Raw genomic sequence first — 15006 nt, forward strand, 5'->3', positions numbered from 1 at the left:
GAGACATGGAGCTTTGAGCCACCTCGGAGGCTTACTGATCAATACCACTCGGAGCAGGTTTACACATTTGCTTTGGCCATTTTTTTCCTAAAGGTTTAGGTTTCAGCAAATGTCTTAAGGTTGATTTTGGAAGTTAATGGGCTGCTTTATTGGAACAACAAAGACTGTGCAACTAAACAAAAAAAATTAAATAGCCTGCCCCCACACAGTACAGTAAACTCAGTCAGGGAGTTACTGTGGGAGCAGCAGGAGAGCAACCTGGAATAGTTGCTGGGTGACTAAAAGGATTCCCCATCAACACAACCTCCAGCAAGACAGTGAAACAGCATACTAAAGCTATGGCCATGACAGACAGGATAAACTATGAGCAGAGCAAGAGTAGCTACACTTCATTAACTGATATAAAACCTATTGAGAAAAAATCACATACAAAATTAGACAAATTAGATACACCTGCATCATTATATAGTGTAACACAATAGTGGCAGGTGGAAAGGGGCGGGTCAAATTCCATTCACCTCTCCCTGAGAGTAGACATACTGACCTGCAGCCTGACAGCGTGCTCGTGTTTCCTCTTCATGTCATTGATGTACCAGGCCACCCCGGTCATGGTGTCAATGGCCTCCTGCACCACCTCATAGCCCTCCTTCTCAGGGTCAAAGTGCTTGGCGATCTCCTGTTAGAGGGAAAACAGCCAGAACATGAGGAATCAAGACCTCTGGAATGAAGTTGAATGTGTTGTTGTATGCTATATAATGCTCTACCATTGCCATCTTACCAGGTTAAACATTTATTGGCCTCCTGTCAAGGGAACCCACAATCAACCTGCAATTGCAGAAGTACAATTCTACACAGCTTACTTGGACCATCTCTACCCATAGAAAAGGTAGTATGCAGTGAGGACCAGGGTACCTGCAGAAGCAGGTGGTATTTGAGGATCCTCTGGACAGGTTTGAGCAGGTAGGAACCCAGGGGGAGAGAACGCTTGAGGAAGGCCTGGCGATCCCTGAAGAACTTGGCCAGAGTCGTACTCCTCATGCAGTCGGTCAGTGTACCCACAGAGCTAGAGGGAACACAAGTCAATGCATCGTTTCATATGACTTCCATTGTAATTTAAGGTCACAGATTCTTAATATGTCCCCCAAAAGGTTCCAGAAAACCTTTACATTCTTCTACTTACTTGGGGTAGTTTGTGCAGTACTGTGTATAGATTTCAAAAGCGTCACTCTATAAAATAGCAAAGGGAGGAAAAACACAAAACCAGATCAATAACACTCCAGCCTGTCCAGCTTCCCGATGATAGGTATCAATTCAGTCTGTGCGAGTGGCCTCCTCTCACTTTGTCTACGAAGCAACTGGCCACAGCAACCGGGTCATTCTCACACATGTCCAGAGACTGCAGCAGCTCACTGTAGAGGAAGACAGACCGACGCAAGACTAGAATAAGGTTTAGGTCGGAGACCACAAAAGAAATTCAGTGTAAACTACATCCAGGTACTATGTTAAGTATGAAAACATGTTTATGTTTTGCATGGCTGAATGCATTTGTTCTGGTTAACCTCATTCTGCCCCAAGACTCAACAGGGTCAGGTTTCCCACAGCAGAGTGGACACAAGGAGAGAGGGGTTACCATGCAAAAACATAAAAGGAGTACAAAACCAACAAAAGTTGTTTTTCATGGTCACACACAAAATCAAACACTTCCATAACTTACAACACCCTTCAGCTGCATGGGCTGACGAAATAAAGGAACAACATAGCAATATGTCAATATGCTGAGTACAATGGTATGTCTTTATACTTTTTTGTTTTGCCTGAAGACAAATATTTTCTTGACAAATCATGAACATGTTCCAAGACATTCTTTCATCAAGCCAATGTGGCCTATAGTGGCAGGGAAACATTGTTTCTGTTTCAGGGGTACAAGAAGATTTCAGTGTGATGACCTTTACAGTGACCGGACCCTAAAACGGGAGCAGTACTGTAGCTTTAATAATAGCATGACTCAGATGCAGTCACTAGTCAGTCATGCACATCTATAAACTGAATGACAAGTCTAGGACCATCTGAAAACCCTGCGTATGAAAATGAACTGTATTACAGTCTGCTGCGTGAGACATTCATTCTCCAATACAATGACAAATGAGAATGCCATTTCACATCTCCTCAGAGGTTCATACAGTTTCTGCTTGAATTAATGTCCTCCATCACCTGGGAAATGTGCAAGAGTTACTTCCGGCGCCGACAGAGATGGCCGCCTCGCTTCGCGTTCCTAGGAAACTATGCAGTTTTTTGTTTTTTTACGTGTTATTTCTTACATTAGTACCCCAGGTCATCTTAGGTTTCATTACATACAGTCGAGAAGAACTACTGAATATAAGATCAGCGTCAACTCACCATCAGTACGACCAAGAACATGACTTTCGCGAAGCGGATCCTGTGTTCTGCCTTTCAACCAGGACAACGGAATGGATCCCAGCCGGCGACCCAAAAAAACGACTTCGTAAAAGAGGGAAACGAGGCGGTCTTCTGGTCAGACTACGGAGACGGGCACATCGTGCCCCACTTCATAGCATTCTTCTCGCCAATGTCCAGTCTCTTGACAACAAGGTTGATGAAATCCGAGCAAGGGTAGCATTCCAGAGGGACATCAGAGACTGTAACGTTCTTTGCTTCACGGAAACATGGCTCACTGGAGAGACGCTCTCGGATGCGGTGCAGCCAGCGGGTTTCTCCACACATCGCACCCGACAGAAACAAACACCTTTCTGGTAAGAAGAGGGGCGGGGGCGCATGCCTTATGGCTAACGAGACGTGGTGTGATCACAGAAACATACAGGAACTCAAATCCATCTGTTCATCTGATTTAGAATTCCTCACAATCAAATGTACACCGCATTATCTACCAAGAGAATTCTCTTCGATTATAATCACAGACGTATATATTCCCCCCAAGCAGACACATCGATGGCTCTGAACGAACTTTATTTGACTCTTTGCAAACATCCTGAGGCTGCATTCATTGTTGCTGGGGATTTTAACAAGGCTAATCTGAAAACAAGACTCCCTAAAATGTATCAGCATATCGATTGCGCCACCAGGGCTGGCAAAACCTTGGATCAATGTTATTCTAACTTCCGCGACGCATATAAGGCCCTGCCCCGCCCCCCTTTCGGAAAAGCTGACCACGACTCCATTTTGCTGATCCCTGCCTACAGACAGAAACTAAAACAAGAAGCTCCCACGCTGAGGTCTGTCCAACGCTGGTCCGACCAAGCTGACTCCACACTCCAAGACTGCTTCCATCACGTGGACTGGGACATGTTTCGTATTGCGTCTGGCAACAACATTGACGAATACGCTGATTTGGTGTGCGAGTTCATTAGAACGTGCGTTGAAGATGTCGTTCCCATAGCAACGATTAAAACATTCCCTAACCAGAAACCGTGGATTGATGGCAGCATTCGCGTGAAACTGAAAGCGCGAACCACTGCTTTTAATCAGAGCAAGGTGACTGGTAACATGACCGAATACAAACAGTGCAGCTATTCCCTCCGCAAGGCTATCAAACAAGCTAAGCGTCAGTATAGAGACAAAATAGAATCTCAATTCAACGGCTCAGACACAAGAGGTATGTGGCAGGGTCTACAGTCAATCACGGACTACAAGATGAAATCCAGCTCAGTCACGGACCAGGATGTCTTGCTCCCAGGCAGACTAAATAACTTTTTTGCCCGCTTTGAGGACAATACAGTGCCACTGACACGGCCTGCAACGGAAACATGCGGTCTCTCCTTCACTGCAGCCGAGGCGAGTAAAACATTTAAACGTGTTAACCCTCGCAAGGCTACAGGCCCAGACGGCATTCCCAGCCGCGCCCTCAGAGCATGCGCAGACCAGCTGGCTGGTGTGTTTACGGACATATTCAATCAATCCCTATACCAGTCTGCTGTTCCCACATGCTTCAAGAGGGCCACCATTGTTCCTGTTCCCAAGAAAGCTAAGGTAACTGAGCTAAACGACTACCGCCCCGTAGCACTCACTTCCGTCATCATGAAGTGCTTTGATAGACGAGTCAAGGACCATATCACCTCCACCCTACCTGACACCCTAGACCCACTCCAATTTGCTTACCGCCCAAATAGGTCCACAGACGACGCAATCTCAACCACACTGCACACTGCCCTAACCCATCTGGACAAGAGGAATACCTATGTGAGAATGCTGTTCATCGACTACAGCTCGGCATTTAACACCATAGTACCCTCAAAGCTCGTCATCAAGCTCGACACCCTGGGTCTCGACCCCGCCCTGTGCAACTGGGTATTGGACTTCCTGACGGGCCGCCCGCAGGTGGTGAGAGTAGGCAACAACATCTCCACCCCGCTGATCCTCAACACTGGGGCCCCACAAGGGTGCGTTCTGAGCCCTCTCCTGTACTCCCTGTTCACCCACGACTGCGCGGCAACGCACGCCTCCAACTCAATCATCAAGTTTGCGGACGACACAACAGTGGTAGGCTTGATTACCAACAACGACGAGACGGCCTACAGGGAGGAGGTGAGGGCCTTCGGAGTGTGGTGTCAGGACAATAACCTCACACTCAACGTCAACAAAACTAAGGAGATGATTGTGGACTTCAGTATACAGCAGAGGGAACACCCCCCTATCCACATCGATGGAACAGTAGTGGAGAGGGTAGTAAGTTTTAAGTTCCTCGGCATACACATCACAGACAAACTAAATTGGTCCACTCACACAGACAGCATCGTGAAGAAGGCGCAGCAGCGCCTCTTCAACCTCAGGAGGCTGAAGAAATTCGGCTTGTCTCCAAAAACACTCACAAACTTCTACAGATGCACAATCGAGAGCATCCTGGTGGGCTATATCACCACCTGGTACGGCAACTGCTCCGCCCACAACCGTAAGGCTCTCCAGAGGGTAGTGAGGTCTGCACAACGTATCACCGGGGGCAAACTACCTGCCCTCCAGGACACCTACACCACCCGATGTTACAGGAAGGCTATAAAGATCATCAAGGACAACACCCACGCGAGCCACTGCCTGTTCACCCCACTATCATCCAGAAGGCGAGGTCAGTACAGGTGCATCAAAGCTGGGACCGAGAGACTGAAAAACAGCTTCTATCTCAAGGCCATCAGACTGTTAGACAGCAACCACTAACATTGAGTGGCTGCTGCCAACACACTGACTCAGCTCCAGCCACTTCAGTAATGGGAATTGATGGGAAAGGATGTAAAATATATCACTAGCCACTTTAAACAATGCTACCTAATATAATGTTTACATACCCTACATTATTCATCTCATATGTATACGTATATACTGTACTCTATCATCTACTGCATCCTTATGTAATACATGTATCACTAGCCACTTTAACTATGCCACTTTGTTTACATACTCATCTCATATGTATATACTGTACTCGATACCATCTACTGTATCTTGCCTATGCTGCTCTGCACCATCACTCATTCATATCTTTATGTACATATTCTTTATCCCCTTACACTGTGTATAAGATATTAGTTTTGGAATTGTTAGTTAGATTACTTGTTGGTTATTACTGCATTGTCGGAACTGGAAGCACAAGCATTTCGCTACACTCGCATTAACATCTGCTAACCATGTGTATGTGACAAATAACATTTGATTTGCACATGTTTTCAAACCAGTGCTTTAAAAGTACTCTTTGCTCTTGCGGATCAGCTCACCCTGGGCCCTTGCTGCGACTGAGTCGTGCCAGTTAGCAGGGTTTAGCCGAGATGATGGAAAGTGTAACGCGGGCAATGGCACGCATCCCCAGGCTGTAGCAGCCATGTCTGGGTCAGACTACATCTTAGTAATCCAGTCTAACTTCATTTACTTTATAAAACAACAGCAAACTCCCCACTCCAGTGTAACACATTGTATATTGATGCTGTAGTTGAGCCAGAGGGATGCACATGAAAACTCTCCCTGCTTTAGATGTAACAATCACTAATCAAAAGCTCTATTTTACACTGGTGGAAATCTCATACAGTTGAAGTCAAAAATGTACATACACCTTAACCAAATACATTTAAACTCAGTTTTTCACAATTCCTGACATTTAATCTCAGTAAACATTCCCCGTCTTCGGTCAGTTAGGATCACCACTTTATTTTAAGAATGTGAAAGATTAGAGAGAATGATTTATTTCATTCATCACATTCCCAGTGGGTCAGAAGTTTACATACACTCAATTAGTATTTGGTAGCATTGCCTTCAAATTGTTTAACTTGGGTCAACCGTTTCGGGTAGCCTTCCACAAACTTCCCACAATGAATTTTGGCCCATTCCTCCTGACAGCTAGTGTAACTGAGTCAGATTTGTAGGCCTCCTTGCTCACGCACGCCTTTTCAGTTCTGCCCACAAATTGTCTTTAGGATTGAGGTCAGGGCTTTGTGATGGCCACTTCAATACCTTGACTTTGTTGTCCTTAAGCCATTTTGCCACAACTTTGGAAGTATGCTTGGGGTCAATGGCCATTTGGAAGACCCATTTGCGACCAAGTTTTAACTTCCTGACTGATGTCTTGAGATGCTGCTTCAATATATCCTCAGAATATTCCTACCTCATGATGCCATCTATTTTGTGAAGTGCACCAGTCCCTCCTGCAGCAAAGCACCCGCACAACCTGATGCTGCCACCCACGTGCATCACAGTTGGCCCCCTTTCCCCTCCAAACATAACAATGGTCATTATGGCCAAACAGTTCTATTTTTGTTTCATCAGACCAGAGGACATTTCTCCAAAAAGTACGATCTTTGTCCCCATGTGCAGTTGCAAACCGTAGTCTGGCTTTTTTATGGAGGTTTTGGAGCTGTGGCTTCTTCCTTGCTGAGTGGCCTTTCAGGTTATGTCGATGCAATACTCGTTTTACTGTGGATATAGATACCTTTGTACCCGCTTCCTCCAACATCTTCACAAGGTCCTTTGCTGTTGTTCTGGGATTGATTTGCACTTTTTGCACCAAAGTACGTTCATCTCTAGGAGACAGAACGTGTCTCCTTCCTGAGCGGTATGACGGCTGCGTGGTCCCATGGTGTTTATACTTGCGTATGATTGTTTGTACAGATGATCGTGGTACATTCAGGCATTTGGAAATTGCTCCCAAGGATGAACTAGACTGGTGGAGGTCTACAAATTGTTCTGAGGGCTTGGCTGATTTCTTTTGATTTTTCCATGATGTCAAGCAAATAGGCACTGAGTTTGAAGGTAGGCCTTGAAATACATCCACAGGTAAACCTCCAATTGACTCAAATGATGTCAATTAGCCTATCAGAAGCTTCTAAAGCCATGACATCATTTTCTGAAATTTTCCAAGCTGTTTAAAGGCACAGTCAACTTAGTGAATGTAAACTTCTGACCCACTGGAATTGAGATACAATGAATTATAAGTGAAATTATCTGTCTGTAAACAATTGTTGGGAAAATGAGTTGTGTCATGCAAAGTAGACGTCCTAACCGACTTGCCAAAACTATAGTTGGTTAACAAGAAATTTGTGAAGTGGTTGAAAAACGAGTTTTAATGACTTCAACCTAAGCGTATGTAAACTTCCGACATCAACTGTAAATGCACCAGAACCATTATTTCAACCATTGGGTTTTTATGGCATTACGCCATCATTGGGAATCATGTGGGAGGAGCCTTACTCTGAGAGGATATGGATGTTTTATTTTCTCTTTTGGCATGAGGCTTGGTGAGCATATGCTGCACAACAGCTTCATATCTCCCATCTAAACATCCAAATGGGTGCACAGAGCAGGTGATCGTCCTGATAACGTCTGGAGCAGAGTTGACATATACAGCCATAGTGTGATTTGTCTCATTCTTTACTCATCCCAATCTGCTGTGTTGTTCTAGGTCAATCTGCATTTGGTGTTGGTTAGTCAGTCATTTTGTCTTTGTCCTGAAAACAGATTTAGATGGATAAACTCTCCAACACAGCCATACAACAGATGTCCTGCCGGGAAGCCTTTGAATCTTTGTCAAAAGAACATTCCACTAAAAAGGTCAATATGTCTTCTCAACATCTGCTCAAAGGTTTGAGTGTTAGGTTGAGTTGTTTGTGTGAAGACTGTCTGTAAAAATAAAACAATTACATTTGCAGCTTACCTGTTGAACTCATATATGTCCTCTATATTCCCAAACAGGAAAGAAACCTGGTCTGGACGAATGGGAAGGTTGTCCATGTCTATGATGTGAGCCAGGTAATCCTAGAGAAACAATAACACTGGTTATACTGCCCCGACAATCTGCCTAATGAAGAACCATCCTGGAGTGAGTGCTCTGTCTAAAATACAATTTCTGATTATTTGCAGTAGAGGGAGCTTGTGTATAGATAAAGTTGAACATGCTCAAGCGGTTGCCTCCTTGGTGGATTCCGCTTCAATGTTGTTTCAAGTTATTACACATCCTGTTCACAGGCTAAAAAGACCACATAGGATGAAGTCTATCCGCTGTCTATTACAACAAAACTGCATGACTCATGATTTGTGTGTTCAAATCTAAGCGGTTCAAATTGTTATTTTAAGGATTTATTACTTGTTACTGTGAGGTCAGTAGCTCTGTAAAAAACAGTCTCAGACCAGCCCAGTGTTCTCCTCCCATGACCCCTCTCTCTCATCAGGCTGCAGGACTACTCTGGGGTAGACAATATCAACTAAAAACATAGGCACAGTTGCTCCTCTCACCTAATTACACTCATGTTTGTATACAAACACATGCACACATCCAGTCAGTGCAAAGTAGAGTCCTCACACACAAGAAAGTCTTGCATTCCTCTATAGAGTTCCAGAGACTTGTAGAATCTATGCCAAGGTGCATTGAGGCTGTTCTGGTGGCACAACGCCCTATTATGACACTATGTTGGCATTTCCTTTATTTGGGCAGTTAGCTGTATGTACAGCCTACTATTAGACTGTCAGCTCAAGGTTAGGTCTAGGCTTGTGGTTATGGATGGGTAACCCATAAAGGGTAATGCCCTCTAGGGGATGGGAGGGGAAGAGGCATTTAAAGGGTTGCAATACTTCTGGGCAGTCAAGTGACAGAGATGGCCTAGTGAGAAATGGTTGGGAAGAAGGCTATGGAACCCAGTAAACAGATATTGACCCTCAGAATTTCAGGACATCTGTCAAGGCGGAATTGGAGGTGTGAGTCCACCTGTCTTAGAGCTGAGATTAAGAGGCTCATGCTTTATGATATGGTGTGGAGGAGCATGTTCCTGGATAGTTTATGTGTAGAGCAGACACTAACAGTAGCAGGACAAAACCAAACAGATGAATCATCAAATACATCACTGAAATGACAAGTTTAACATCCCTGCTACTGTAACTTTGCACAATAAGATGCTACTGCAGAGCAAGTCATTGAAATGCTGCATTTAGATTGGAGAGGTTGAACTTTTTGGGGGTTGAGAGAATTGTAGATTTTGTTATTGAAAAATGGGCCAGCTTTTTCCCACCTCAACAGCTTGTGGGAAAAAAAAAACAGTTGCTACTCTGCTATGTTTCTTCAGTTGGCATTGTGATGGCTGTGTTTTTGTTGGCCATTGCCTGCTAGGGCCCGGAGGGCTCCGTATCCTAGTTTGGGTCGCAGTGCAGCAGGCAGCTAGGCAGTGCTCACGGAAAAGATGGAAGTCCAGTGGAAGTGTGAGAGTGTCTGGGGAGCAGGACTGTCATTACTCTGGCGGATGCTGTAGCGAGGGCTCGGTAAGGGCAGATCTCTCTTCAACACCTAGGGAAGGCGCCAGCAGCCCAGTCAGACACAGAGACTCAGTGAGGAGTGCCCGTAACACACTACCTCTGACCTGTCTGCATCATGTGTTAAAGACATTATAACCTGCACTTAACAGGACGTACGCCACCATACTCCTGGCAGTACTCATCCAAAGAGGATAATTATTCCAACCTGAAGGCTGCAATAGGGGAGGCTGATCAATCTGCACAGTTGGTAGTTGTTTGACTACAAAGGCAGCAGCCATAAGAGACCAGTTGACTTGATTGCAGAGTGGATGAATCAACTCTGTCCCATTTGCCACAACCAGAAGATGAAATCAGTAGCAGCTGTTCAAATCTCTGACCAAGATCATCAGGGGAGAAGTTTCTGCCTTGAGATGCTGTGTCCTGGCCCTGATTCTGCTTTAGAACTAAATACGTGAAAAGATCCCAGTCTCAGCTCTGTATGCTTTCACAGTAATGTAAACATACAGAAAGCATTAACGTACATACAGAAGCTTAACCACACAACAGCTACTCTATAATTCTAATCCGCTGGTTTTACAGGCTATAATGGTTACATACTATGGAATTTTCCATCTGATATGAGAATGCCATTTGGAGAAGAAATGCAACTGCTATTGTGAGTTACGAAATACACAGGGAACATTTGTCTGAACCACATCTTTAAAAAAAACAACCAGGAAATCAAACTAGATCCTGGTAAAACAATCAACCCTAGAATATTTTATAGGTACCAGAGACACGTGGCTTCAAAGGCCAGCAGTCACTTGGAAAATTGAGAACCTAAACCCATGAAGCCCATTCCTTTGTCTCATTACTGGCCAACTCCAATAAATCACCTCTATATAAGGAGGTACAGATATTAAGTCATAACTACATACCATTCCAAAAGAAACACTGAAATGACCTATTAAATTACACTAATCATATGGCCTATAGTGAAAAGATTGCATTGATTAAGATGACGTCCTAATAACCAGAACTGATTGGATGTAACCCTCAAGGCAACTCACCTCCACGATGCTGCGAAGGTCCCTGACATACATGCGCTCAGTCTCAATTATCTCCATGACTACATGGTCCACGTAGCTGAGCTTAGGGTTGGGCGCCATGGCTTCAGTGGCAAAGGGCGAGGTATGGGTCTGAGGTGCATTAGTCCTCCTGTTGGTGGTGGCGTTGTTGTTGCACTGGGACCTGGTCTGACTGTGGTTCAGCCACTGGTCTCTGGTCCCCCCCTGGCTGAGGCCCTGCGTCTTGATCTGTGGCTGCTCCCTGGCTCCCTCTGCAGGGCTGAGCTCCAGGTCAATGTCCGCTCCACTGGGGGGAGGTGGTGTGGAGGGGAGGGCTGAGGTACTGCCGTAGAGGCTGTGGCTGTCCTGGGAGGAGACTGAGGACAGAGTGGACACCAGGCTCACTGGACGCTCAGCCCCTCCCGCTGAGGGGTCAGCACAGAGCTGGCTGTAGCCGTCTTGTCGCTCATGGCCACCACTGATGGAGAGGGCAGAGTACAACCGAGGAGATTCTGATAGAGAGAGATGAGAATGAGAATAGAGTCTCAGGGCACATGGGCAGAAACAGATTGTTAAAATTGGCACATTCCACTACATTTTAGATCCATTTATCAAATACTGTAGTCAGATGATATGACAGTATGAACCCAGTATTCAGCGTCCCAGCCTGAGATAGAGTGCTCTACTGCAAAAAGGGCTTTCTCAAATCCTACAGACATGCCCCAATTACAGCGTTCCACATTCTCTGGAAAACCCAGCCATTTCCTCCAACCTCCCTTACTGGTACTGGTGAAGTCTTGGAAAAACAGAAGGAAAACTGAGGGGGAGACAGGTTGGGAGAAGAGAGGGGAGTCGGAACCAGAGTCCTGTTTATACATCTAATTTATTGAGCTACTTTTCAAATCAAGAGAAATTGATTACATATTCAGTTTCACATCCTTCCTGCCCAGACGGGGAATGTTCCAAATATATGAAGTCACAGAAAGTATTCTGAAGGTCAAAGGTCAAACCCATTTTGCATTATTAAAAATGCACATTCTTGCCAATAAACTGCACCTTCAAGAACAAATCCCTTAATTGGCCACAGCAGTGACTAAGCCAGGTCAGGGATATTGCCAAGTGAGAACAGAGAGTTTGAGAGATGGTAGACATTTCATGGAGCACTCTGAAATTGTTTCCAACTACAGCAGTGTTGACACATTCTTAATGAAATCAATAACGCAGTCATAAAATGTGCGTCGTTAGCAGACATCCCACAACTAATAACATGGACCTGTCACTAGGCAGCTTGGCCAGTTGGCCATTTGACTGGACTTGGAAAGCGGGACAGAAATGTGATCTGTCAGCAATGACTTCAGAAGAACTGAGGCCCTTTCTATATAGTAAAGAATCACACTAGTGATTAGGTATAATGAATGTAAAACAAAAATGATTAGAAATTGTAGATGAAAGATTTGAGGTCACTGGTCAGTAATTTGTAGAGTCAACAGATACAGGAAACAAAACAAGTGTCTCTCCCTCTACAGACTTATAGACAGGATGATGTCAGTGATCTCAGTCTGGGCTACAATCCAGCCTCTACAATCCACTGTAGAGCTCGTCTGCAACAACACCAGACTCACGCATGTCAAGTCAGAGGAAGCAAGGGATGAGCCTGCAAGCAAAGGTTGACCTTGACCACTTCTTAAAAGCTGTTTAAAGTAGTTCCAAAACCATGTAATAGTACTACTTACAGGGAGTAATAGCACAGTAGGCCGTTGGTCTCTGCTGTAGTATCTGCTTAGACAGAAGCTCCTCCTTTCCCCATTTACTTTTGGCTGTGAAAATTACTACCTCGCCTGTTCTGAGCGCCAACTGCCAAGGCCTCCCCCTCCCTTCCTAGAACCGCTGTGCTGACGTCAATGCCCAGCCATTGGGAGGTGATACTGGGGGAGTAAGGACAGTCCAAACATACACCCTAATCTTCCGGTCTCCTAACAAACCCTAATGAAGTCTCAAAGGCGCTCAGTTCTACAAGTGGAGAGCAAATGATATAACCTGATCTAGGATAATAAAATTGTAATATGATTTTTACAGAAATCTGAAATAAATTGTGTGACTCACTCAACATTAGGATCACCACCATCAGGACAAGTCATGGCAGTGAGATTGGTCCTAATCCAAATGCTGTACTGGATGGGTAAGGCAGGAAACATAACTCATGAAGGCCTAAGGCACTAGCACCCAGACCAGACATGATATGAGAAAACAGCAATCGTAAACCAACTCTACTGCAACTTCCCCACCCCCTTGCCTTACTCCGATTACCCACTGAAGAGAAAGTACTCTTTGCCTGATACCTCACTCCATTGGTTTGAGATCCTCTGTACGATTTTGTCCACACACATGGAGTGGCTTTGCTAGATTACTTGCAAATTGTTAGGTTACTTGTTAGATATTACTGCATGGTCGGAACTAGAAGCACAAGGATTTTGCTACACTCGCATTAACAACTGCTAACCATGTGTATGTGACCAGTAAAATTTGATTTGATGTAGCAGGCAATGCTAACGAATGCAAATTAAATGCCCTGGGCCAGGTTTACCAAAAGCTTCTTAAGGCTAAGTTCATTGTTAGAACCTTCGTGGGAGTGTTTCTTTGGGGAAAACCATCCTTATTAACGTTGCACTTGAAAATGGTCATAATCTAACACCTGCCTCAGACCAAGTGCATCGTTAGATGCTTCTCTGCCCTCCCGTGTCACTTTATACACAAGCTTCCAGCTAAACATTGATAAACCATGTAATTCTGTCTCTGCGACCACCGATAACGTCAGAACAAAGCGGACTACAAAGTCGTCAATGTCTTAGCAATTGAAACAAAACAAGCAACATATAAAAAATATGCTTAAAATGAAAACTGAGATGATTCCATTAAAATAAACGGTACGCTATAGGCCTATTTCAAGCCGTAAAATCAATTTCTTGTTCAATCAATTGAGTTCTATTTGGCTATTTGTAGGCTATTGTCTAATTTGTCTCAACATGTGTGTAGCCTAACGTGCCAAATTGGTGATTTTGTGAATTTTTATTGGTTTAAGCAGCCGTAGGTGGTAATATTTCTATAGGAGCTGATCTGTTGTCAGTATTGTGAAATAATTAACTGTTAAGGAAAGATTTGAATGGAGAAAGCTGATCCGAGAGCAGCGCTCCCGTTTTTGATCCTTTTAGTATCAACATCCTCCAACAAGGCACTTAGCGACAATTCGCTTTTCGTGGTGTTTTGGGAAATGCATGTTACATCTTCGCCGGTGCAGGAAAGATGCATCGTTAAAACACCGGTAAGCCTAAATTCCATCACTATCGGGAAACTACTGTAGGCCTAGGTAAACATGTGGCACTGGCAATAAGGTTAGCACTAAGTTAGGTAGCCTACTGTGTTGCAGGGCAGAGTTTCCATTGGGCCTCTGTGGACAAGGAAGTCAGACGCAGGATAAGCAGAGAGGAAAGTACGGTACGTCAGTCATTTACCATGACGGACAAAATAACAAAACAGAAAAGATCTAGACCTACTTTATATCCACAATATTATTCAATCCGAGTGACAGCAACACAATCAAAACGCAAACCCTCCAGTTTTATCTAAGTCACATACTAAAAGGTTTGGTAAAATTGTTTTAGTCCTATGTCAAGCTCTTTTTGCGGCTGCCATGTCAATACAATCATTAACCCAGCCAAACAGAACTATTATCCAAGTCAAGGTTACAAAGACCATAGTATTTGGAGTACATTTTAGCCTACACTGCAACTTCAATAACTTAGTGTTACAAATTATGTTTTCTGTTTCAAATAGTTACAGTATGACAATGGAATAGGTTCAAAATAAAGTCACATTGTAATCCCTGAGCATGTACCTTACTTTACATCAGATCAACTGCTAATGTCTGAACACAGTACTATGGGCTGTTTCATTAATCACGTTGTTTAGGAAGAATAGCTGGGATTCCTGCTGTATTCATTCTGAACCCTTAATTGTAATTCTTTGAATTCCTGGTCGCTGCTGCCTGTTAAACTTCACAGACAATGTAAATTCCACAAGCCTGACAACTTCTGTTAGTTCACAGCCCTCCGGCCCCCTGGGTAGCTATAGATCATCTTAGATTATACTGTTGAACAATGTTCTTCAATGTGATTGGGATCTGCATGTTTTGGGCCACTTTGAACAGACA

At 44.3% G+C, this 15006-nt stretch overlaps 1 protein-coding gene across 1 annotated transcript in view; it reads right to left on the minus strand.

Annotated features, from left to right (window-relative positions):
- The window catches only part of LOC135508270 (pleckstrin homology domain-containing family G member 3-like), a 63695-nt gene that overhangs the window by 15604 nt on the left and 33085 nt on the right, over positions 1-15006 (minus strand). Inside the window, 6 exon segments of the mRNA XM_064928344.1 lie at positions 545-676; positions 913-1063; positions 1181-1227; positions 1340-1409; positions 8165-8265; positions 10803-11311. Coding sequence (XP_064784416.1) covers positions 545-676; positions 913-1063; positions 1181-1227; positions 1340-1409; positions 8165-8265; positions 10803-11311 — 1010 coding nt within the window.

This window comes from Oncorhynchus masou, chromosome 21 (genome assembly GCF_036934945.1).
Source record: "Oncorhynchus masou masou isolate Uvic2021 chromosome 21, UVic_Omas_1.1, whole genome shotgun sequence".
Lineage (NCBI taxonomy): Eukaryota > Metazoa > Chordata > Actinopteri > Salmoniformes > Salmonidae > Oncorhynchus > Oncorhynchus masou.